This window comes from Ahaetulla prasina, chromosome 12, assembly GCF_028640845.1.
Source record: "Ahaetulla prasina isolate Xishuangbanna chromosome 12, ASM2864084v1, whole genome shotgun sequence".
Lineage (NCBI taxonomy): Eukaryota > Metazoa > Chordata > Lepidosauria > Squamata > Colubridae > Ahaetulla > Ahaetulla prasina.
In genome coordinates, this window is record NC_080550.1 from 25005753 (window position 1) to 25032064 (window position 26312).

General features: G+C 41.3%; 1 protein-coding gene across 1 annotated transcript; it reads right to left on the reverse strand.

Moving 5' to 3' along the window:
* Window positions 1–237: 237 nt before the first annotated feature.
* Window positions 238–25663, reverse strand: OSGIN1 (oxidative stress induced growth inhibitor 1). Its single transcript, XM_058154966.1, has 6 exons — window positions 25521–25663; window positions 18749–18855; window positions 15438–15574; window positions 13893–14084; window positions 7029–7120; window positions 238–2719 (listed from the first exon to the last, which is right to left on the reverse strand). Exons 2-6 carry the CDS (start codon window positions 18804–18806, stop codon window positions 1741–1743), a joined length of 1458 nt encoding a protein of 485 aa, XP_058010949.1. The 5' UTR covers window positions 18807–18855; window positions 25521–25663; the 3' UTR covers window positions 238–1740.
* Between the last annotated feature and the right edge of the window lie 649 nt (window positions 25664–26312).

Consider the following 26312-nt stretch of genomic DNA (forward strand, 5'->3'; position numbering starts at 1 on the left):
ATTGGTGCAAATTTTTTCTTGTTAAAAAAATAATAATCCCCGATACTTTTTTATGTTGTCCTAAATGTATCAGAACAGAACCTGCAAAGGGATCTACCCCTATTATTAAACACAGTTGTCAGCTGGTTGGTTGTCCCATCAAGTAGTAACCTTAGCAATAAATAATCCACATACCTTTCCCTCAAAATAGAATGCATAGGAGACAGCAGCTTACTTGCAAATAGAAGAATGAATCTGTAGAAATCAGTTTTTTTTTAATTTAAAAATAGCTATATACAAAATATATGTTCTGTAATTTTTTTTAGAAAAAAAAACCCCTATTATTTTACAAAATTTGCTTACAAATTAGTAGCATGTTTAACTTTACAGACAAAATCCAACATTCTCAGCAACGCTGCCTAGGGAAACATTAAAGAAAATCCTGAGATTCTGAGTGGCAGCATCCAAAATTGATTTGCAGGGTTACATGTTTGAACTTCGCTTCCAAGAAGAGGAAGAGACTGTGGTCAGTTGGGTTTCACTTTTCATTATAACAATCGCACAATGGTTAGTCCAACCATAATCCCAGACTTTTTGCTAATGCAAGTTTAAATTCTACTAGACCAGGGGTGTGAAACTCATGTCGTCAGTTGATGTATCATGACTTTTTTCCCCTTCACTAAAACAGGGGTAGGGGTGACCAGCGCGTGAAGAATCCGGCCTGCAGGCTGTGAGTTTGACACCCCTGTCCTAGACTACCTCCCCCCCCCCGCCCCCCGGAACCTGGCATCTTTCAGATCTCAGCAAGAACCATGATGTCTGAAGAATTCTGCATATCTGGAGAGCTGTTATAAGTCTATAACAGTGTTAGGCCTGAAAAACATCTTTTGCATTGGATCATCAGGCCTGACACATTTACTACTACTGTGGGAAACTGGGAGAGGGGATTGTATGGAGCCAGGGTGATATATAGTCATAATAACATTCCTTTCTCAGAGAGTCAAGGACATCTTGCCTTGCACCTGGAGCACCTGGAGGGGTGTGGCTGGGAGGCATCCCCAGTTAGGACAGGCTTTGATTGGACCATGTGATGGACTTGTGAGTGTTGGGCAGGGACTTGAACTTTTCTTTGGGTGGGAAAAACGTGGAAACTTTCAGATTCGGGTTTTCCCAGATGTGCTGACATGACATCTCTAATAAAATGAAACTTTGAGGAAACTCAAGCCTCAGAGTTTTCTTTCATTGGGGGTGTTACTTGGAACCCTGACACTGGGAGAACTAGAGATCTTCCAACTCTTTGCTGCGTTCATGGATCTACTGAAAATCTGTTTTGATTCATTTTGACAGTCTCAAAATGTGGTGCATAATTTAATGGAAAGCCACCACCCAACATTACATGAGTCAAAAGGATTATTTTGGATGCAAACAATGCTTTCACTGCCATTCAGAATATGTGGACGGAGATCCTCAGGTTATCCCACAGACAGATAACTTGCTTCAGATTTAACTGATTTGCAGCACGGGATCTAGTCAAGCTTTCCTAACCCATCTCTTCCTCTCAGAGGTAGAGGGATTAAGAAGTCAAACAATCTGCAAGGATCCTGCCATTATCTTCTTTGGACTGGAAACTTGGCCTAGCCCAGCCCATTTTGAAGGCTTTCAGGGACAGACTTCATATCATACACAGCTACACAGCCAATGCCCACTCTCAAAAAGTTGGCTAAGAGTCATCCTTCAGAGGAGAGGTTACATTCACCAGCATTAAGGAGGATTTTTGTTCTTCTTCAGCAGAGAGCTAGCGATGGCCAATGCACCACCTTGCACAAACCTCACAAAGTTGTCCCCAGCTAATGGCCCTAGAGCGTAGAGTCCCTTCTCGTGAACGGACTCATACGTGAAGGGATCAATATCTACTGGGTTCCTCTTGGAACTGACCGGTTGCTCGCAGTCAACAGCCAAGTCCATCCCATTGTTGGGTAAGTAGGAGAGGTTGGGGTTGGAGCCAATGAGGACAAAAGCCATGGAGATTGGGTGTATTTTTTGACGGCCGTTCTTGTCCGCAAAGATGCACTTCTGGTCCTCCGAAATGCAGACGACATGATGCTCAGGAAGGCTGACGTAATGTTCATATGGTCCTGGGTAAGGGTTGGCCTGCTCCCTCATCATCTGGTGGACTTTGTGGTACTCTGGGTACATTGTTTTGGGGAGCTGATTGAAGATGAGGGCTGGGTCATTTACTCGCCGACGAAAAACATGGATCACAGGAATGTTATAATGGTGGGCAAAGAGGACTGCATCGGCAGCCGTTAAGCCAGCTCCTACGATCAAGATTGGGTCAGACATGATCCCGACCTCCTTGTTCTTGACGGCTTCTTCAAGAGCTGACAGCGTGTGATGGATGAAAGGGAGATTCTCGCCTTGGATCCCAAGCCGGGTTGGGCTATCATAGGTCCCCGTGGCCAAGACCACATTTTCTGCGTAAACTGAGAAGGGATGGGTGCCAGAGATGTTGGTGACAAACCCATCAACCTGAAAGACACTGTCTCTGTTTTCTTCCCACACGGAGCTGCTGTCCTTGGAATCTTGACCGCCATAACTCTCTTCTGAATTCAAGTTCAGTTTTTTCACAGATGTCACCAAAGTTCCACAGACAAAGTTCTTCTTCAGCCCTTTCTTGTCCACATAATATTGATAGTATTGGACTATGTCACCAGCAGTTGCCCTGTTGTTTCTGAAGCCTCTGTAGAACAAAAATATGACCAGAACTGATTAATAATTGATGGACACCACTCCCGTAGCCACTCGTAACCCAAAGCTAGTGTTTTGAGCTCTATTTCAAAGCATTTTATTAATGGATTACAAACAAATTGGATGAAAACATAAGGAGACATTTTCATAGGAGACAAGTAAACCCGCTTCTATGAGAAATATGAGTAGCCTATGGGTTGCTCCTAAGCATAACATTGGAGACAACCTGGAATGGTATGTGAGGAGGATCTTGGGATATGGGGCAAAGAGATGCTGCCTAGAAAACGGACAGAGAAGAGGGGTTGTGGCCTGCAGCTGGATAGTGGTGGAGCAAGAGGCTCAGAAGAGACCCTCCCTAGTTACTTGGGGTGTAAAGGAGACTGCGGGAGATGCCAGCCTTCCCAACCAAATTTGTCTGGTGCTTTAGGACATCAAATCTCAGAATGATTAGGAACAAAGAATTTTCTTTTATAAATGGCAGTTTCAGTGTATTTGAAGGGATTAGGAAATGGCACAGAGCCCAAGTTCTTTTCTGTCCATATCAACTGTACTTCATATACACAATATAAATACATATGAAGAACAGCTACAAGTTTTGGATTTGGCTAGTCTAAGGAATAGAAGAATTAGAGGTGACATGATAGCAGTATTCCAGTATTTGAGGGGTTGCCACAAAGAAGAAGGGCTCAAATTATTCTCCAAAGCACTAGAAGGCAAGAGAAGAAGTAACGGATGGAAACTAATCAAGGAGAGAAGCAACTCAGAATTAAGAAGAAATTTCCTGACAGTGAGGACAATCGACCAGTGGAACAGCTTGCCTCCAGAAATCGTAGGTGCTCCATCTCTGGAGGTTTTTAAGAAGAGACTGGACAGTCATTTGTCTGAGATGGTATAGTATAGGTTCTCCTGCTTGAGCCAGGGGCTGGACTAGAAGATCTCCAAGGTCCCTTCCAGCTCTATTCTATTCTACAAAACATCCCAAAGATGGCAACCCTGTACTAATAATCTTCAGTTTAATGACCACAGTTGGGGCTGGACTTTCCATTGCTAAGCAAGATCGTTGTTTACTGAGTCAGGTCCGATTTTACAAACCTTTTTTGACATGGTGGTTAAGGAAATTACTGCAGTTGGTGAGCGACACATATGGTCATTAAATGAATTTGGCTCTTTTTTCCAAGGCTGCTGTAACTTCAAACGGTTGCTAAACAAGTTACACAACTGCAGACAATGAGTTCACTTTATGATGATGGTGTTTACTTAACGACCACTGCAAAAAGTGGCATAAAATCAGGCCAGTCACATGGTTACCTCAGCTTATGGCCTTCATGACAGACAACAGTCTGAGGATTATCAGATTTTGGCCCTTTCGCTGCACACCACAAAGGCAGCATGAAGTATTTATCTCATTCAGTGGACCATTCCAGTTGGACAGAAACAGAACCACAAAAAAACAATTAAATCAGTGAGGACTTGGACAGAGGAGGCAAAGCTAAAGCTACAGGCCTGCCTTGATTGCACTGATTGGAAAGTTTCCAACTTTCCATCCCAAGTCAGCCACAGCCTCCCTCCCATCTGCTGTTGGGAAGACGATGCTTGTGGCAGATGGGAGGGCAGCTGTGGCTGACTTGGGATGGAAAGTTGGAACATGGAACAAGAGGGTTGGAAGGGACCTTGTAGGTCATCTAGTCCAACACCCCCACCCCCACCCAAGCAGGAGACCCTACATCATTTCTGACAGATGGCACTTCAGTCTCTTCTTGAAAGCCTCCAATGATGAAGCTCCCACAACTTCTGATGGCAATTTCTGTTTCATTGGCTGATTGTTCTGTCAAAAAATTTCTCCTTATTTCTAGATTGGATCTCTGTTCGATAAGTTTTTATTTATTTATTTTATTTATTTGTCACAACCGTATATATAAGTATAAGCATGAAATAACTATATGAATTGGATACAATCAAAGGGAACATTAGGACAGGAACGGTAGGCATGCTGGTGCTCTTATGCACGCCCCTTACAGACCTCTTAGGAATGGGGTGAGGTCAATAGTAGATAGTCTTTGGTTAAAGATTTGGGGATTTTGGGAAGAGACCACAGAGTCAGGTAGTGCATTCCGAGCATTAATAACTCTGTTACAGAAGTCGTATTTTCTACAATCAAGATTGGAGCGGTTCACTTTAAGTTTAATTCTATTGTGCGCTTGTGTATTGTTGCGATTGAAGCTGAAGTACTCTTCAACAGGAAGGACATTGTAGCAGATGATTCTATGAGTTAAACTCAGGTCACGCCAAAGGCGGCGGAGTTCTAAATTTTCTAAACCCAGGATTTCAAGTCTGGTGGCATAAGGTATTTTGTTGTGATCAGAGGAGTGGAGAACTCTTCTTGTAAAATATTTCTGGAAACACTCAATTGTATTAATGTCCGAAATGAGGTGTGAGTTCCAGACAGGCGAGCTGTATTCGAGAATTGGTCTTACAAATGTTTTGTATGCTCTAGTTAGTAGTGTAATCTTTCTGGAGAAAAAGCTACGCAAGATTAGGTTTACAACTCTTAAAGCCTTTTTGGTGATGTAGTTGCAGTGGGCTTTGGCACTTAGATCATTTGATATGAAAACTCCAAGGTCTTTGACGGGGTGAGGGTCATCTATAAAGTAATGTCCATCGAGCTTGTATTTAGTGTTCTGATTCTTTTTTCCAATGTGTAAGACAGAGCATTTGCTGGTTGAGATTTGGAGTTGCCAAATTTTTGACCAGTCTGACACAAAGTCAAGGTCATTTTGAAGGGTAGCCGTATTGTTGGTAGTGTTAAATAGTTTAACATCATCAGCAAAGAGAACACAATTACTTATAATATGGTCACAGAGGTCATTAATGTATAATATGAAGAGTGTTGGTCCTAGAATACTGCCTTGGGGGACACCGCTATTGACAGGAGCCGGATTTGATAAGGCACTGCCTATTTTGATCACTTGTTGTCTGTTTGACAGGAACGCTGTTATCCAATTATGGAGGGGTCCAGAGATGCCGTAGGATTTTAGTTTTAGAAGAAGTTTGTCATGTACCACTGAGTCAAAAGCTTTACAGAAGTCTATGTAAATTGCATCTATTGCTTTGCCCTTATCAAGATTTGTAGTCCATATGTTTTTGCAGAGAAGAAGTTGTAAATAACAGGACAATTTTTTTCTGAAACCAAATTGTTTATTAGAGAGTAGGTTGTTTGTTTCTAGGTGGAGGGTGATGAATTGGTTGATGATTGATTCCATTACTTTGCAGGTGATGCAGCATAAGGAAATTGGTCTGTAATTTTCAACTAGGCTGGGGTCTCCTTTTTTTGAAGACAGGGATGACCGTGGCTAGTGACTATAGTTTGGGAAGGGAACTGGTCCTGAAAGACTTTTCAAAGATTATGCTTAGGGGTTCTTCTATAACAGTGGAGAGCTTTTTTAAGAAGTATGCACATAGACCATCAGGTCCAATAGATAGGGATGGTTTCAGTCTGTGAAGGGCATTTTCAACATTATCTTCTGTGAAATCTATTTGTGTTAGATCGTTGTAATTATTGACTGGGGAATGTTGGGTATGAGCCATTACTGTTAACAAAGACTGAGCCGAAGAATACGTTGAAGAGGTTTGCTTTAACTGTTTCATCATTACATTCTTTACCATTAGATCCTTTTAGGGGTGGGATGGATCTCGAGTCTTTAAGTTTGTTGTTTACAAAATTATAGAAAGCCCGATTGGATTTTGTGCGCAGAAAGTCTTCTTCTTGTTTGATGTGGTAATTGGTGCATTCAATTGTATATATTCAATTGTATATCTGCTACTTCTTGTCCTTCCTTCAGGTGCTTTGGAGAATAAGCCCCCTCCTCTCTGTGGCAGCCCCTTACATATTGGAAGACTGCTATCATGTCGCCCTTAGTCCTTCTCTTCATTAGACTAGACCAGTGTTGACGAACCTTTTCAGCACTGAGTGCCAAAATGGGGGGTGCGTGTGTATGTGCCAGAAACCAGAAGAGCAGCCGCCTGGTGCGCATACGTGCGACGAGAAGATGATCTTCCTGTTTCCAGCGCATGCATGAGCACTGGCCACCTGGTCTTTCGGTTTGACCAGCTGACCTACTGCTCTTCTGGTTTCCAGCGCTCCCATGCATGTGAAGACCAGCTGACCGGCTAGCCGGAACCCAGAAGAGCAACAGGCAATAGCTTGTGTGCCCAGAGAGATGGCTCTGTGTGCCACTTCCAACACGCATGCCATGGGTTCGCCATCAGAATAGACCTATCAAGTTCCCTCAACAGTATCCTACCTTTTCTTCTTGCTCAACCATTCCTTGAATGGAACATCAGGAAGCCCCATCCAATCTCCTTGGCTCAGGGTGAACATGGATCCTTCAATAGACTACACAGAAAGAGAGAAAGAAAAAATAAAATTAACACATAAATCCAGTTCTGGAAATACAACTGGAAGCAGTGAAGGAGTTGATATAGGGAGACTGTGGGTCCCTCCCGCAAAATTAGCCAGAGAATTAAAATTTGCCCCTCCTCACAAATCTAGCACAAGCCTCTCTCTAATACACAATGCCATTTCTTTGACTTGGTTGCAGGATGTTGCATATAACCAGCAAATTCGATGGTTGCAAAGCAAGGTTTACAACTCTGCAAGATGAGAACTCTAGTAATCGTGGCTTATTAACAAATAAGCAACAACTTCCCGACCTCCAAACCTTCCGCCGCGAGCTTAAGACACATCTATTTATTTGCGCAGGGCTAGCCTAGGGTTTTTAGTTTTAAATTTAGTTTTAATGGGGTTTTATACTATTTTAGTGATATTTTAATTTCGGCCTAATTAATAAGTTTTTTAATTGTTGTTTTTATTTGTATTATTCTTATGTTTTTATTTGGCTGTACACCGCCCTGAGTCCTTCGGGAGATAGGGCGGTATAAAAATTCGAATAAATAAATAAATAATAAATAAATAAATCATGTTTCAATCTGCACGCTCAGGATTCTATCTGGCCGTGAAGTTATAAGGATTAAAGTAAAGTCATAAGAACATTAGATCCATTAGAAATTCTTGTTCATTCTTATTATTTGGAATGTTTTTGCTAATCTGGGATTTGATTTTATTACCCCTCCCCACTATTTTTAGAATAGAATAGAATTTTATTGGCCAAGTGTGATTGGACACACAAGGAATTTGTCTTGGTGCATATGCTCTCAGTGTACATAAAAGAAAAGATACGTTCATCAAGGTACAACATTTACAACACAATTGATGATCAATATATCAATATAAATCATAAGGATTGCCAGCAACAAGTTATAGTCATACAGTCATAAGTGGAAAGAGATTGGCGATGGGAACTATGAAACGATTAATAGTAGTGCAGATTCAGTAAATAGTCTGACAGTGTTGAGGGAATTATTTGTTTAGCAGAGTGATGGCCTTCGGGAAAAAACTGTTCTTGTGTCTAGTTGTTCTGGTGTGCAGTGCTCTATAGCGTCGTTTTGAGGGTAGGAGTTGAAACAGTTTATGTCCAGGATGCGAGGGATCTAGACTTTGATATTTCACTTTCACAATATAACCATGTATTTTTTTTTTGTGCAATTATACCCATTTCGGTTTGCGTAAATTTTCCTTTCAGCTGATGCCAAATCTTCTCTTAATACAAATAGTCCTTGACTTACAACACTTAGCGACCATTTGAAGTTACGACGGCACTGAAAAAAGTGACATGACTGTTTTTCACACTTACAGCCGTTGCAGCATCTCCATGATCCCGTGATTAAAATTCAGATGCCTGGCAACTGACTCATATGGGCCGGTTTAGCTCACGCTGGTAAAGCCTGTTATTAAGAACACAGTAGCCTGCAATTACTGCAGGTTCGAGCCCGGCCCAAGGTTGACTCAGCCTTCCATCCTTTATAAGGTAGGTAAAATGAGGACCCAGATTGTTGGGGGGGCAATAAGTTGACTTTGTAAAAATATACAAATAGAATGAGACTATTGCCTTATACACTGTAAGCCGCCCTGAGTCTTCGGAGAAGGGCGGGGTATAAATGTAAACAAAACAAAAAAAAATATTTATGATGCTTGCAGTGTCCTGGGGTCACATGATCTCCTTTTGCATCCTTCTGACAAGCAAAGTCAATGGGGAAGCCAGATTCATTTACTGCAGTGATTCTCTTAACAAATCTGGCAAGAAAGATTGTAAAATAGGGCAAAACTCACTTAACAAATGTCTACTTAACAACAGAAATTTCGGGCTCAACTGTGATCATAATTCAAGGACTACTTTATGTCAAATTTTTTAGGTAACATGGAGTTGTTGTTTTGGCTATTTAAGAATCAGCTTCAATAAATATAAGGCAGGCATATATACTAACACAAGAATAGTGTAGATAAATTGAAACTCCAACCATATTTTGGTTCTTTGACAGAAGTATGTAAAATATTTCAACTGCAAAACACCCGTTTTATACTATTTGAAATGTTTTATTTCATCTTTCATTTGATTTGGTGGGTTATGATACACCAAGCAAGAAAACAATAATATAATAAACAAAATGCAACAAAAAAAGGGGAACTATTCAAAAAGAAGAAGAAAAAAAAAAACAAGACGGCAAGTCCAGCAGATAGATAATCTAAAACATCCCCATGTTATCTAACTTCCAGCAGATGTCCCAAATTTACTGGAAGCGTTTTGACACTGTTTCAACCATTCCAGGAATGCTCTAACTCTGAAAGAGCCCATTTTAAGTTCAAAAGGCTCGTCTCGAACTTGACATTCAACTATTGGAAACTGGCAACACTTTTAAAAAGGGTTGGGACTAGGTCTCATCTCTTTTACTAAGACCAGAATTAAAACATGAAACGTTTTGAATCTGAGTCTTTTGTATTTAATTATTCTTCAGGGTTCAAACCAGGGGTGCTATTCAGCAGGTTCTAACAGATTCTGGAGAACCGGTAGCAGAAAGTTTGAGTAGTTTGAAGAACCGGCAAATACCACCTCTGGCTGGCCCCAGAGTGGGGTGGGAATGCAGATTTTGCGGTATCCTTCCCCTGCCATCCCCACCAAGCCACACCCACCAAGCCACACACCATGGCCACCAAGCCACACCCACAGAAACAGTAGTAAAAAAAAATTGAATTCTACCATTGATTCAAACTCTGAACAGTTTACAATTTCTAATTCATCTTTTAGAGTTTGGCCCAGACTGGTTCTCTAAACTTGGGTTATGCTTTAACTTGATTTACATTGGTGCAAAAAAAATAATAATAATCTCTTTTTTCCACCATCAGTTCTTATTCAATCTGCTAAAAGCAAAGCTGAGTTTAACAGAATAACAGATTTGGAAGGGACTTCGGAGGTCTTCTAATCCCACCCCCTTCTCAGGCAGAAAATTGTATACCATTTCAGATAAATAGTTGTTCAATCTCTTGTTAAAAATCTCCAGTATTGCTGGAGGTGCTATTAAAGAATGTTAGAGAAGATCAGGAAATAAAGGGTCTAAAAATAAAAAAATGAGGAATACAATGACTTGGTATTCACAACAGAAGAAGCACTAGAATCAGGCCCAAAATTAATTGAAAAATTAGAAGCATTTGGAGAAGTTGCAGGATTTAAGATTAATAAAAATAAATCAAAATTAATAACTAAAAATCTTACAAAGAAACAGGAATGAGAATTTGAAATTAATACACAAATTCAAATAACTAAGAAGATAAAATATTTAGGAATTTGGCTAACGGCAAGAGGCTCCTCTATAAAGAAAGATAATTACGACAAATTAGTAAAACAGATTACAAAATCAGGGACCTCTGGTGGCTCAACAGACTAAGACAGTCTGTTATTAACACAGCTGCTTGCAATTACTGCAAGTTCAAGTCCCACCAGGCCCAAGGTTGACTCAGCCTTCCATCCTTTATAAGGTAGGTAAAATGAGGACCCAGATTGTTGGGGGCAATAAGTTGACTTTGTATATAATATACAAATGGATGAAGACTATTGCTTAACACAGTGTAAGCCGCCCTGAGTCTTCAGAGAAGGGCGGGATATAAATGCAAATAAAAAAAAAGACCTGGATAATTGGAAAAATTTACAAATATCATTATTGGATAGGATAGCCACCATTAAAATGAATATATTACCAAAACTGCTATTCTTTTTTCAGGTCATACCAATAAAATTAGAAAAAAAATTATTCGAAACATTAAACAAAATAACAGCCAAATTCATATGGCAGGGAAAACGTCCAAGAATAAGACTTAAATTACAGGATACAAAGGATAGAGGAGGAGAAGCACTCCCAGAACAGGAACTATATTATCAAGCAGCAGGCTTAACCTGGTTAAAAGAATGAATAGAATTAAGGGATAAAAGAATATTAACAATAGAAGGACACGACTTACAAGTGGAGTGGCATGCATTTATCTGGGATGGAAAATATAAAACACATAGTTATTGCAAAAGACATACAGTATAATAAGAAATGCATTACTACAAATTTGGTTGAAAATTAAAAAAACGCACTACACAAAAATCCCAATTTGGCTTTCACCAATAGAAGCACTAAAACACCCAAATTTAACAGAATTAAATAAGATAATAAGATATAGAGACCTAATAGACCGACAAGGGAAACTAAAAACAAAACAAGAACTGGAGTTAGATTTAAATAGATATAGAATGGTGGACATATACTCAAATACAATCAAAATACAAAGAAGACACAAACAATTATGAAATACAAATAGAACAACACGAATTAGATAAAATTATACTTGGAACAGAAGAGAAATTAATTAGCAAGATTTATAAATTTTTGTTGCGCTACAAAATGGAAGAGGAGATAGTGAAAGATACAATGGGCACAGAATTTTAATTATACAATAGATTTGAAGAGATGGGAAGCAATGTGGCAAGTAAATTCAAAATTAACATTATCCGTGGCATACAAGGAAAACCAGTTGAAGATGTTTTACAGATGGCACCTTCCTGCACAAGACTTGCAAAGATGTTCCCAAATAATAATTCAACATGTTGGAAATGCAAAAAAACTATGGTGGACGTGTCCGGCGGCAAAAAAATTCAGGGCAAATATTAACAAAATGGCTAGAAAAAATAACAGAACAACCAGTTGAAAGCAAACCGGAAATATTTTTACTAGGAATCTTTACAAGAACATACACCAAAGAAATAAAATATCTGATTTTACACATTATAAGAGCTGCACGAATAACATATGCACAAAATTGGAAACAGGAAAAGATACCAACAGGTGAAGAAGTGATAGGGAAAGTTTTAGAGTGTACTGAAATGGACAAATTAACAAAACAAATTAAAGAGAAAGAAGAGACAGATTATTATATAATCTGGAATAAATGGTATGAATGGCATGAGTCTAGAAATAAAGAAAAAAAATAAATGGGAGAAATTAGAATGTACAGAATGTATTAGAAATATACAATATGTAAATAATAAATAAATGTTCCTGATTGCGTATTTGTACCCTATGCTTATCATTAACTGTTGTATCATTAAGTGTTAAATTGTACCCTATGACCATCATTTGTGTTGTAAATGGTGTACCTTGATGAAGGTATCTTTTCTTTTATGTACACTGAGAGCATATGCACCGAGACAAATTCCTTGTGTGTCCAATCACACTTGGCCAATAAATTCTATTCTTCTTCTTCATTCATAAGAATCTAGAAAAGTAAAGCTATTAGTATTAAATAATTTAATGTAAACAAAGAAAAGGGGATAAGAAAGAAAATAAAATAACAAATGTGATATGGGAGGGAAAGGTATAAAAGCGAAAGAAGACCACTAAGAAACGCTGTTTAGAAATAAGAACTATTTAAATGTTATATGTTGTGTGTTTGTCAGATTGTGTATCACATTAAAACAATTTTTAAATTTTTTTTAAAATAAAACATAAAAATCTCCAGTGTTGGAACACCCACAACTTCTGCGGGTAACTCTGATTATTTTTTCTAATTGTCAGGAAATTTGTCAGGAAATTTCTCCTTAGTTCTATGTTACTTCTCTCCTTGATTAGTTTCTACCCATTGCTTCTTGTTCTGCCTTCAGATGCTTTGCAGAATAGCTTGACTCCCTCTTCTTCGTGGCCGCCGCTCAGATATTGGAAGACTGCTATCCTGTCATCCATAGTCCCTCTTTTCATTAAACTAGACATACCCAATTCCTACAACCATTCTTTATATGTTTGAACCTCCTAATCAACTTTGTTGCTCATCTCTGCACTCTTTAGAGTTTCAACATCTTTTTTATGTCATGGAGACCAAAACTGGAAGCAATATTCCAAATGTGGTCTTACCAAGGCTTTAAAAAGTAGTATTAACACTTCACATGATCTTGATTCTATTTTGATTATCTTTCAGAGAAGAAGAGGATTCCAGAGAATTTCTCATGGACAGACCACCAGTGATTTTCATTATTTGGATAGAAGGGATCTAAAGGGGGGAATGCCACCTTCCTCAATTCCCATATTTTTATTCAATCCATAAGAAACTCATCTAGGGGATCTTTTTCCCCTGTTTTGTTTGAAGTATCTTCACATTAGGAAATGTGGACAGCTAAGAAGTCTTTGTAGTCATGGAAAGACTATCCATTCATCCTAGCCCTAGCATCTCCCACCACTGCCCCTGGAAAGAAAACACAAAATACCTGCAAAAGAAACAATTTTTTTCACTGTGGAGTAAAATAGTTCTCCCATGGAGAAAGAAAACCCTTGAGCCAATAATGTAGATCAGAATTCGGGGAGACAGGATAGCAGTGCTCCTGTATTTGAGGGGCTGCCACAAAGATGAGGGGGTCAACCTATTCTCCAAAGCACCTGAAGGCAGAACAAGAAGCAGTGGATGGAAACTAATCAAAAGCAACTTATAAGTAAGGAGACATTTCCTGACAGTAAAAACACTTGACCAGTGAAACAGCTTGTCTCCAGAAGTTGTAGATGCTGTATCACTGGAGGCTTTCAAGAAGAGATTGGACAACCATTATGTCTGGAATGGTGTAGAGTCTCCTGCCATGGGCAGGGGGTTGTACTAGAAGACCTCCAAGGTCCCTTCCGACTGTAATATCCTATTGTTCCATGTACTATAGTCTTCATTTATAAATGCTAAGATCTTGAGCTGCACTTACATGCCAAGCTCCTCCAGGCAGGGTTTTGCCAAGAACCAGATGAGGGATCACTCGGTCAGGTTCATGCCACCAAGTGAGGACAGAATCAGCTGTCCCACCAAAGTCCGTATCCGGACGCAGAAGGGCGTCAAAAAGGAGAGCCACTGGACTGGAAGATCGACCCTCTAAACCTTCAGAGAGATACTCCAGATCCTATAGGGAAAACAAGATATCTTGATGGGTGATTTCTAACACAACTACTGAGAACTTTAAGTCTGAGGCAGTGCTCTAATCTAGACAGATTAAATGGCGATCTTTCCTGCTTCAGAATACATTGAATGGCAAGCTCAGCGTAAATGTTGGACTACAAAGAGGCGTATCTGCTGCACAGGCTTTGAAATAGCCAACCATCTCTTATTCATGGTACAGCCTTAAATTGAAGCTCATGGATTGTCAGATCAAACACCCTCCATCTCGAGAGCCAATGTCAATTTTATTTACCTATTTGTATCCCACCTTTATTATTTTTACAAATAAATCAAGATGGCAAACGTTTCTGACACAGTTTCCTCCCTCCTATTTCTCCCACAACAACTCTGTGAGGCTGGTTGGGCTGAGAGAGAGAGGGATGGCCTAAAGTCACCCAGCTGATTTCCATGACTAACTTGGGGGGCTGAACTCAGGGGCCTTCTGTTTTTTAGCCTGGTGCTTCACCATTAGACCAAACTGCTCTTTTTTTCTATATATATATAAATTTTATTAATTTTCTATTATTTACATTTGGTAGTCTTTAATAAACGTTGTGTTATTTGCTTGACAATACAGATTACATTCTTAATCTCCACCCCTTTTTTCCAACCACTGGCAAAAAAATTCCATGTTTGATAATATTCTGTGTCTTCTGTTTAATTTACAGTGTAACTCTATCCATTTCTGCACCATTTAATATCTTCCTAATTGTCTCTTCGTCTTGCGGAGTTTCTTCGTTTTTCCAATATTGTGCAGACCAAATTGCTCTTACAGAACTTATAAATGTCTATAATATAATTATAAACTTATAGGAGTTTGCCATGGGACGTGTTGGCTCAGTGGCTAAGACACTGAGGTTGTTGATTGAAAGGTCAGCAGTTCAGTGGTTCAAATCCCTAGTGCTGCGTAATGAGATGAGCTCCCGTTACTTTTCCCAGCTTCTGCCAACCTAGCAGTTTCGAAAGCACGTAAAAAATGCAAGTAGAAAAATAGGAGCCAACTTTGGTGGGAAGGTAACAGCATTCTGTGCGCCTTTGGCATTTAGTCATGCCGGCCACATGACCATGGAGATGTCTTCGGACAGCACTGGCTCTTCAGCTTTGAAACAGAGATGAGCACCACCCCCTAGAGTCAGGAACGACTAGCACATTTGTGCGAGGGGAACCTTTACCTTTACCTTTTTAGGAGTTTGCCACCCATAATGAAACCCTGGGATTAAAGGATAATCTCCTTGTTTTTGCAAAAGTGAAGAGTTTCTCTGCAGCCAAATCTACTTAATTAGAAAAACCACCTCATAGAGATCTGGGCTATACCAACCTGATCTATGATGGGAACCTCGGGGATCTCTTCTAATTTTCTTTGCAAAATCGGATTAGGATGAACGGAATTCCTTCGGACATAGGGAATGTTGCCGGACAAGAGATAGGACAAGCAGATTCCTGAGGGACCATTTCCTGAAAGACAGAAATCAAGTGGATTCAAGTTGGGTTACACGCCCCAGATATATTATTTATTTTCATCCCGCCTTTCTTATTTTCATAAATAACTCAAGGCAGTGAAGAACGTTTTCCATACTCCTTCCTCTTCCTCTTGTTTTCCACTCATCTTGTATCAAACCAATTTGTCTGGAATTAAAGGAACATCATTGTCACTCGGTTACAATTAGATATGCAAATCTGAATTTTGCATTGTTGGGAAAAGTAGGTGCCTGTTTAACGTTGGGTTTTATTTACGATTTCCCACATTTCCTTTTGCAGAACTGTCAAAATAAGTCTGCTGGGTTTGTTTTGAAGTTCTTGGTCAAGAGCCACCCCGGTGAAATTCAGTGGTTGGCTGAATCCAAGTGCTTAGAAAACAAATTTGGTTTGCTACAAAGCTACAAGAGGCATAATTCACATGTAAGAGCCCTCCACCACAATGGCTGGGTTCATAGACTGAGCTTTGTTTATGTCTGAGCCATAAACAAGAGAAGGGACTTTTGTACGGCAAGTCCTGGCAAATCAAAGTGGCACACTTAGCCTGCCTGAAGATATTCCAGCTGAATAATTCGGATTTATTTTGGAATCAGAAAAAAATGACATGACCGTTTTTCACACTTATGACCATTGGAGCATTCCATGTGGTCACGTGATTAAAATTTGGACCCTTGGAAACTGGCAAATATTTATGATTATTTCAGTGTCCTGGTGTCCCGTGCAAATACATGTAGTCCCTGACTTACAACCAAGGACAACTGAGTCCAACATTTGTGTTGTTAAGCGAGACATTTGTTAATTAAGTTTTGCCCCATTTTACAATATTTTCTTGGCACAGTTGTTAAGTGAATCCCTGCAGTTGATGTTAGTAACTTATCAAGTGGTTAAGTAAATCTCGCTTCCTCGTGGCTTGTCAGAAGGTCGCAAAAAGGGACACTGCAACCGTCATAAACGTGAGTCAGTTGCCAAGCTTCTGAATTTTGATCACGGGACCCTGGGGGCTGCTGCAAAGGTTGCCACTGTGAACGACGGTTGTGAATCACATTTTTTCAGTGCCATTGTACCTTTGAACAGTCGCTAAGTGGACTGTTGTACGTCAAGGACTACCTGTATCTGAGAAAACTTGCAAATCTAATTATTTTAGAAAAGAGAACGGAGGCGGTCGTTTTGTTAGCACTACCTTCTTGCCAGATTAATATTTTAACCGGCTGGGACAGAACCATCTGTCACTCTTCGCAACAGGAACCTTGTGGCTTAAAAGGAAACGTCAGAGCTGTGTAACATGCAAAGAAGCCGGTCAGCATGACACAGCAAGAGAGGGAGGGATTCTGTTGTATCTGGCACTGGCCCCAGGTTATAAAAACAGCAATTCTCCCCACCCTTCTCAGCTCTTGTTACAGTCAAGCTTTTTTTTCTGCTGAAGCACTCGTCCCAAAGGGTCTAAAATAGAACATCCTGTAGCTTCCAGGAAATCTTTGATGCTTACATTTATAGGTAGGGAAATTCCATTAGCACTTACTGTATCTGGAGAAAGATACAGGATATAGAATAATAGGCTTGGAAGGGGACCTGGGAAGTCCTCCAGTCTAACCCACTGCTCAAGCACGAGATTCTAGACCAGAGGTGTCAAACTCAATTTCATTGAGGGTCACAACAGGTTGTGTTTGACCTCTGAGGGCCGGGGTGGGTGTGGCTCGGGTCGGCGTGGCCAGTTTGACATCACTCGTGTCCAGGGGCGCCTGTGGTCGCACAAGCGCTCTGCCAGTGAAAATGGAGCGCCCGAGCTCCGTTTTTGGCTGCAATGGCTTCCTATAAAGCCTCTGCCAGCAAAAATGGAGCTCGGGAGGGCTGCAGCGGGCCAGTCCTTCACTGTTTCCAGGGTGGCCCCATGTACCCGCGGGCCAGATCTGGCCCCTTGGCCTTGAGTTTGACACCCTTGTACTATACCATGAGCCATGGTGGCGCAGTGCTGCAGGCCACCTCTGCTGACTGCCGTCTGCCTCCAATTTGGCAGTTCAAATCTCACCAGGCTAAAGGTGGATTCAGCCTTCCATCCTTCCGAGGTGGGTAAAATGAGGACCCAGATTGTTGGGGGCAATATGCTGACTCTGTAAACCGCTTAGAGAGGGCTGTAAAGCACTGTAAAGTGGAATACATGTCTAAGTGCTATTGCTATTGCTATTCTGGGTAAATGGTTGTGCAATCTTTTCTTAAAACCTCCAGAGATGGAGCACCCACAACTCTGGGAGCCAAGCTGTTCCACTGTTCTCACTGTCAAGAAATTTCTCCTTGGTTGCTTCTCTGTCATGTCACCGCTAGTTTTCTCTTCATTAGACTAGAGACATAGCCCGTTTCAAAAACAGAGAGATTCTATCCCTCTGTTGATGTAGTCTAGGGCGGCATTGGGGTTTTTTGGCAGCTGCAACACATTGTTTGCTCATACTTAATAAGGAAGCAAAGGACTTTATGTAGATGGGACAGACAGAACTGATATAATACAGCTTTTCCATTGCAATATCTCTCCCCTCCCTTACTCTGCTAAAAGACTCACGGTTACATCTACAAATTTGCACTTGTGTGGTGTGCAACAGGAGAGAGATCTTCCCAGCCAAGCTGAAAGCAGACAACCTCATTTTATAGGTGAATGGGGGCTAAGATCTTTAATCTAGTTTGTTTTCAACATTTTTAAAAATGTTTTACATGAAAAAGGCAAAAAAAAGGAAAGCTGAAAATCCACAGTTTCTTTTGTTGATAGGTTTTGTTTTTCGGAGAGGAGAGGAGAGGAGAGGAGAGGGGCAGAGGGGGAAGGGGAAGGGGAAGTGAGGAGTAGAAGGGAGAGAGGAAGGAAGAAAGGGAGGGAGGGCCAAAAATGTAGGAAACTGAAAGAGAGAGAGAGGGAGAGGGAGAGATGGAGAGGGGGAGAGGGAGAGAGAGGGGGGGGAGGGAGAGATGGAGAGGGGGAGAGGGAGAGAGAGAAAGAGAGAGAGAGAGAGAGAGAGAGAGAGAGAGAGAGAGAGAGAAAGAGAATATTAATAGATGTTCCTTTTTTAATCACCATTCTTGGAGCTCCAGCAGCTTGTGGCTGATAAGAACAGGCTGGCTTGGGAAGATAACTGTGCTTGTATTTGTTGATTACTTCCCAGAGGTACTCACCTATAATGACCACGGGAAGAGGTTTGGCATTGCTCCGTTCCAGATGTGCATGAAACATGATTTATTCTTCCGCTCTGCCAGCAGAGTTCAAAGATCTTCAAGCCTGCCTGTAACAATAGCACCACACAAATATTTGGACCATGGATTATTGCTCCTCTGAACCTCCCTCAAGAGATGGCACAGAACTAAAGACTCAAAAGCTGGACAATCAAGCAAGAAAGTAGAGAAGGTGAGCAAATTTTCCAAAGGCTGCCTTTAGGGTGCAAGAACTTTGTCCAGTCCCAGACTGGAAGTGTTTCGTTTCACACCTGCAAGCACCTTTCACACCTTGGCACTCATTGTTGTATTGAAGAAGGGGATGGGAAGGAAGGAGAGGGGAGGGGACCCTCCCCAGATTTTGAGCACTTTGGCTGAAAAGAAGTGCCAAACGGCACCACTTATATTTTCACACTGCATATCAGTGATTAACTATTGATTAGAATGCAGCTTACTGAATACAAGACCTTAGCAAATATTCAACAATTGAGAATTTACAGGGATCAGTTTTCCTTAGGTTTTTTCCCCGTCTTTCTCTTATTTTAGCTAAAATATTTAATTTTATGTTTCACACGTTGCACGTGATTTTATTTATTTTTATCCTGCCTTTATAATTTATATAAATAATTCAAGACCTAATAGTTCTTCCTCCTCCTATTTTCCCCATAACAATAACATTATAAGGTGAGTCAGGGCTAAGAGCGTGTGAGTAGCCCAAAGTCACAATAGCTGGGTTTTATCCCTAAGGCAAGACTAAAGTTCATTTCTAGCCTGGTGCCTTGACCACTAACCAAACTGTTCTTGATAAAAACAGATACTATCTATTGTTATTATAGATAACACATCATAGAATACAACATGTATTTTATTGAGTTATCTATTTGTATCCCACTTTTATTATTTTTACAAATAACTCAAGGTGGCAAATACATACAATAAATCTCCCTCTTATTTTCTCCACAACAACAACCCTGTGAGGTGAATTGGGCTGAGAGAGAGTCACTGCCACAAGGGCACCCAGCTGGTTTTCATGTCGAAGGTGGGACTAGAATTCACAGTGATTGGCCCAAAGTCACCCAGCTGGCTTTCATGGCTAAGATGGAACTAGAACTCACAGTCTCCTGGTGATTGGCCCAAAGTCACCCAGCTGGCTTTCATGGCTAAGATGGAACTAGAACTCACAGTCTCCTGGTGATTGGCCCAAAGTCACCCAGCTGGCTTTCATGGCTAAGATGGAACTAGAACTCACAGTCTCCTGGTGATTGGCCCAAAGTCACCCAGCTGGCTTTCATGGCTAAGATGGAACTAGAACTCACAGTCTCCTGGTGATTGGCCCAAAGTCACCCAGCTGGCTTTCATTGGCTAAGATGGAACTGGAACTCACAGTCTCCTGGTGATTGGCCCAAAGTCACCCAGCTGGCTTTCATGGCTAAGATGGAACTGGAACTCACAGTCTCCTGGTGATTGGCCCAAAGTCACCCAGCTGGCTTTCATTGGCTAAGATGGAACTAGAACTCACAGTCTCCTGGTGATTGGCCCAAAGTCACCCAGCTGGCTTTCATGGCTAAGATGGAACTGGAACTCACAGTCTCCTGGTGATTGGCCCAAAGTCACCCAGCTGGCTTTCATGGCTAAGATGGAACTGGAACTCACAGTCTCCTGGTGATTGGCCCAAAGTCACCCAGCTGGCTTTCATTGGCTAAGATGGAACTAGAACTCACAGTCTCCTGGTGATTACCCAAAGTCACCCAGCTGGCTTTTATGGCTAAGATGGAACTAAAACACAAGGTCTCCAGCTTTCTAGCCTGGTGTCTTAACTACTACTAGACCAAACTGGCTCTCTTAGTATTACTTACAATATTATAACATTATAATATAACATTATATTATATAATTCCCTTTTGCAGACATCAGAACAACCTACTGGAAACATCTCAATTACGTAACTGCGATGTATTCTAAAAAACAAAACTAGGAAGTACCACTTCAATGAACCTCACGGAAGAAAAACAGATCTTCTTTCTCAAATTCTGTGTGTGACATTTGTCTTCCTGTCCATAACTGGTCAGCTGCTACTTTCCATCTGGTATTCTCCAGACGTGTTGAATCATATTTCCAGCCCGCATGATCGGGCTGTTTGGGAATTATAGAACTGTAAGTTTGAGATACAGACTAGGTATAGGTATGCCAATCACGACTGTTCTTGTTAAGAAATGCAGTCAAGATTAGACTTCCCACTTGCTACACAAACAAGGTTGAAGATACGGTTCTGCTGCCTGGAAGATGACTTTGGGTGTTCTTCACACCCAGTATGTGGCAAAATAAGGTCTACTGACAGACACAGGTTTCCTCAGAATCAGGAGCAATCTCGTGTACAAAACCACTGCATCTTGAAAAAATGGATGGCAATTTCACACACTTCCTTTCTTTAAAAAAGGAACTTCCCCAAATCAACTGTACGAGTGCCCAACTTGAGACACAGCTTAACCCACAGAAATATAGGAAATAGAACTGACAGATTTGTCTACCAGATTGTCAAGTGCTTAGCTCTTCAAAGCCTCTTTTTGGAATCCCCCTGTTGTTAACCCCTGGTCATGGTGATGGAAAAAGAAAAAAAACCCACCATCCCTAATGTTTCCTCTGTAGCATCTTCATGACCCAAGGACTCAACATCATTGTTCTCCCCAGGCTGGGAAATAATTGTACATTTGGCCATAGAAAAAACCAGGCTTGTCAGATATTACATCTTTTCTATCCTGCTCTACGGAGTAGAAAATTGGTCTCTGACAGAAAGCCACTTGAAGAGACTAGAAGCATTTGAAATGTGGATTTATAGGCGCCTATTACATACAAGTTGGGTTGACAAAATCAGTAAAGAGGAGGTGATAGCCAAGGGAAAGCCAAGAGAAATCACCAAAACCATAAAAAAGCAAAAGTTAGAATATATCGGATATGTGATGAGATAACCAGAAAAATACAGTATCCTTCACTTAATCCACCAAGGAAAGATTGCAGGCAAAAGAAGAACATCATCGCTTCAAAATCTAAGGGACTGGTTTGGACAAAACTCAGCAGCACTTTTTTATGTGGTTATTGACAAAAAGAGGATCCCCAACATGATCGCCAACATCCGATGAGGGGTATGGAAGAAGGAGGAGGAGGAGGAGGGGGAGGGGGAGGAGGAGGCTATAGCCTGTGCAGATGGGTGGGAATCTCACTCGTAAGAATACAAACATGAAAAAAATGGAACAACTGAAAGATTTGAACAACTGAAAAGAGGATGGGAAGACAGAGGCTTTCATCGTAAGACCTGGCAAGTCATGCTACCTGTAGGGGCCAATGCCAGGTATAGGAGCAGCATTAAGGAAGGATAATTACAGGCTTAATTAGAGCTGTGTTTCTCAACCTTGACCGCTTGAAGATGTGTGGACTTTAACTCCCAGAATTCCCCAGCCAGCATCTTCAAGCGGTCAAGGTTGAGAAACACCGAATTATAGGATTAATGAGGCTCAATTCAACCAATTCACACTAATCCTCCAAAACAAGCCAGAAAATCCTGCAAATTTCCAGAATTCCTTCCCAGCCAAGAATCCTGGGTCATGTAACAAGAAAGGGAGGGCTTAGTATGAAGCAATCTGAAACCACTGCCCAACAGACCCTTCTACAGTTAGTCCTCGACTTACAACAGTTTAGTGGCCATTTGAAATTACAACGGCATTGAAAAAAGTTACTTACAACTGTTTTTTCGCACTTACAATGATCACAGTATCCCTGTGATCATGTGATCAAAATTCAGGTGCTTGGCAACTGACTCATATTTATGACATATTTGTGTCTCGGAATCCCCTTTTGCAACCTTCTGACAAGCGAATGGGGAAAGCAGGTTCACTCAACTATGTTGTAACTTACAAAAGTGCAGTGATTTACTAAACAAACTGTGGCAAGAAAGTCGCAAAATGGGTCAAAACTCACTTAACAACTTGCTTGCTTAGCAACATAAATTTTAGGCTCAATTGGGGTTGTTAAGTCAATTCTTCCTGGGAGAATTTCCCTTTCTTTCTTTCTTTCTTTCTTTTTTTCTTTCTTTCTTTCTTTCCTTCCTTCCTTCCTTTCTTTTTCTTTTCCTTCCTTCCTTCTTCTTCTTTCTTTCTTTCTTTCTTTCTTTCCTTCCTTCCTTCCTTCCTTCCTCTTTCTTTCCCTTCCTTCCTTCCTTCCTTCTTTCTTTCTTTCTTTCCTTCCTTTCTCTTTCTTTCCCTTCCTTCCTTCCTTCCTTCCTTCCTTCCTTCCTTCCTTCCTTCCTTCCTTCCTTTCTCTTTCTTTCCCTTCCTTCCTTCCTTCCTTCTCTTTCTTTCTTTCTTTCTTTCCTTCCTTCCTTCCTTCCTTTCTCTTTCTTTCCCTCCCTCCCTCCCTTCCTTCCTTCCTTCCTCTTTCTTTGTCTCTTTCCTTCTCTGTCTCGCTCTATTTCTCACTCTTTCTTTCTCTCTCCTACTCTCTCTCTCTCTCTTCCTCTCCCTCTCTCCTGCTCCTAGCCAGATAGAGCTGAAGCATTTTTGATGTCTTTTGTAGGTTTCTCCTGTGGTATCAACTATAAACCTGACCTCTTTTCTGGTTTTGAAGAGTTACATTGCAGACAGACAGAACGCAGTTCCTTTACCTAATGGATTCCTAACATTTCTTTGGCCTGGAAAGAGGCCAAATAGGGGAGCATTTTTATCAGGGGGCCTGTGAAGGTGTTGGCGCAACAGCAGTTATCTAAGAAAGTTGGTGCTAATTTCCCAGGACTGATGCGGAACAGTAACAGATATTGAAACAGAGAAGAAAAACCTGCCCATCCATCTGTCTCAGTCTGTTGAAAGCTGATAACTTTTTTTCAGACTGGCTCGGAAAAGATCTTATTTTTCATTAAATGCCAAGCTACGCTGGATTGTTTCTTTTCTGGTATCAGAGCTTGCAGTACAGAAGGATTCAATTCCTTGGAAACAAACCAAGGCAAAACATTTGATATCAAATGTACAGCATGCATGGCCTTGGTGTATGTGCCTGCTTTAAATTCTTAAGAAGACCGTGGAAGTTGTGTTTAAGCCTCCACCGTTGTCACCCTGGCACCTACAACCTGGGTTGCCTCCTGGTTGCGTTCAGAAAAAAATGCTGGTTTGTGGAAGATGGCTAAGGCAGGCTTATGAATGGAAATGCTCAACTAACAAGCTCAGATTTTCCAAAAGGCAGGGAAGCTATTGATTGGCCCATCCTCTGCATTACAAATGTATTTATTTTTTTATATCCAGCCTTTATTATTTTTACAAATAACTCAAGGTGGCAAACATAGCCAGCATACTTTCCGTCTATTTTCCCAACAACCACCCTGGGTGGTGGGTTAGGCTGAAAGAGAGTGACTGGCTCAAGGTCAGCCAGCCAGCTTTCATGCCTGAAACAGAACTAGAACTCACTGTCTCCTGGTCATTGGCCCAAAGCCATCCAGATGGCTTTCACACTTAAGAGGAGACTAGAACTCACAGTCTCCTGGTAATTGGCCCAAAGCTACCCAGCCTGCTTTCATGCCTTTAGCAGAACTAGAACTCACCATCTCCTGGTTTCTAGCCTGGTACCTTAACCACTTTTAATTCCCCTCCCCAAGGACTGGTATTTATTGACGATGACCCCAGTGCAAAATGCACCCCCCCCCACCCGATTTTTCTTCCTAATCTTGGCCCATGCAATTCACAATTGTCAGGACGAAGAAAAGCTTGCTAAAAGGTGGCATTCATTGTTCAGAAACAAGCCCAGGATGCTGTAAACATTGCTCTGAAGAACCTGTCAAAGTTTTTTTTCCTGAAAAGCTGTCTTTGACCTCTTGCTTAGTATCTTTCCACTCCTTTCTCTCTCTCTTTTTTACTGATTAGCCCATTCCCTCTAAGCGCTCCTCTCTTGCTGCAGGCGCAACATTACATAATATTCTTGGCTGGGCCATCTCACTTAGCTAACTCCAACATCCCACACATGCGGCTCTCACTGGAGCGGTTTCAAAGCACAATTGCCAAGTTGATCTTACGGACCAGCCACTGGTGCCTTCTGGAACTACAACACCCACAATGCCTTGGTTCCCCTAAGTGTGCTAGCTGAGCCAAGGAAAAGCGAACCCATTCAAACATCATTCATTACTTATTGCAATGGTATATATTGCAATTTCAAAGTATTTTCATTTCAAACTATTTTCATTTCAAATTATTTTCATTTCAAAGTATTTTCATATCAAAGTATTTTCACTGGCAGGTACACAAGCATGCACAAATGAGGGTAACTCTTTCCCATGCCCCAAATTTTAGGCTATTATTTTTATAGCAGAAATGTCCAACCTTGGCAATTTTTAAAGCTTGTTTACTTCATCTCCCAGAATTCCCCAGCCAGCCATGGGGAATTCTGGGAGTTGAAATCCACAAGTCTTCATGCTGCCAAGCTTGGACATTCCAGCTCTAGGCATTTTGCACCCTTTCCAAACCAGCTTGAAATAAAATTCTAGCTTTTAATCCCAGGTCTGCTTTTTCCTCCCAAATCGGCGTGCTGAATTCCAAGGAGAGGGCGCCCAGTTGGAGAAGGGCAGGCGGCACGCCAGCAGATGCGTTTTCGCGAGTCATACAGACGGTGCCAAGCGCACCGAGGAGTCTCTGGGGTCCCGCTCGTGTCTCCGACTGAAACCCTAGCTTGCAACAGCGTGGACAGTTCCCTAGCGCCGCCTTACCTTCCAGAAAGCCCCAAGGACGCTCTGCTTGAGACGAACCCGGAGTCGCCGGCACCCGCTCGCCTTTCCAGAGACGATCCACTGCTTCTCCCCGCCGCCGCCGCTTAAATATACAAGTATTTAGAGGTGGGCAAGCCGCAGAGTGGATGGGCGGGGCTTCGGCCCCGCGGGGCGGGTTAGGCAAATCGCCCAGTCGCGTGAATCAGCGCTTTTTCCCACTCGCCGGCTCATTTTTTATGAATGGAACGGGAAAGCCGCGAGGTAGTCGGTTGAAAAGCGCTGGGTCTCGGGGCGGCGGTGCTTTCGGCAAGGAGCTGTTTGGGAAGCTGGGTGGGTGGGTTCCACACCTGGAATTAGGTATAGGTATAGGCGTGGTGTAGAATAGAAGAGAATAGAAGAGAATAGAATAGAATAGAATAGAAAAGAATAGAATAGAATAGAATAGAATAGAATAGAATAGAATAGAATAGAATAGAATAGAATAGAATAGAATAGAATAGAATAGAAGAATGGAAGAATGGAATGAAGAATAGGGTAGGATAGGATAGGATAGGATAGGATAGGATAGGATAGGATAGGATAGGATAGGATAGGATAGGATAGGATAGGAAAAAACCCAAAAAGGATGGAATGGGATAGGAATAGAATAGAATAGAATAGAATAGAATAGAATAGAATAGAATAGAATAGAATAGAATAGAATAGAAGAATGGAATGAAGAATAGAGTAGGGTAGGGTAGGATAGGGTAGGATAGGATAGGATAGGATAGGATAGGATAGGATAGGATAGGA

Coding starts and splice junctions, on each gene's coding strand:
- OSGIN1 (XM_058154966.1), bottom strand. CDS start 18,806: ATGTTTCATGCACATCTGGAACGGAGCAATGCCAAACCTCTTCCCGTG. Junction 15,575..18,748: donor TCTTCCCGTGGTCATTATAG/GTGAGTACCTCT, acceptor TCTGTCTTTCAG/GAAATGGTCCCTCAGGAATC. Junction 14,085..15,437: donor AGGTTCCCATCATAGATCAG/GTTGGTATAGCC, acceptor TTTTCCCTATAG/GATCTGGAGTATCTCTCTGA.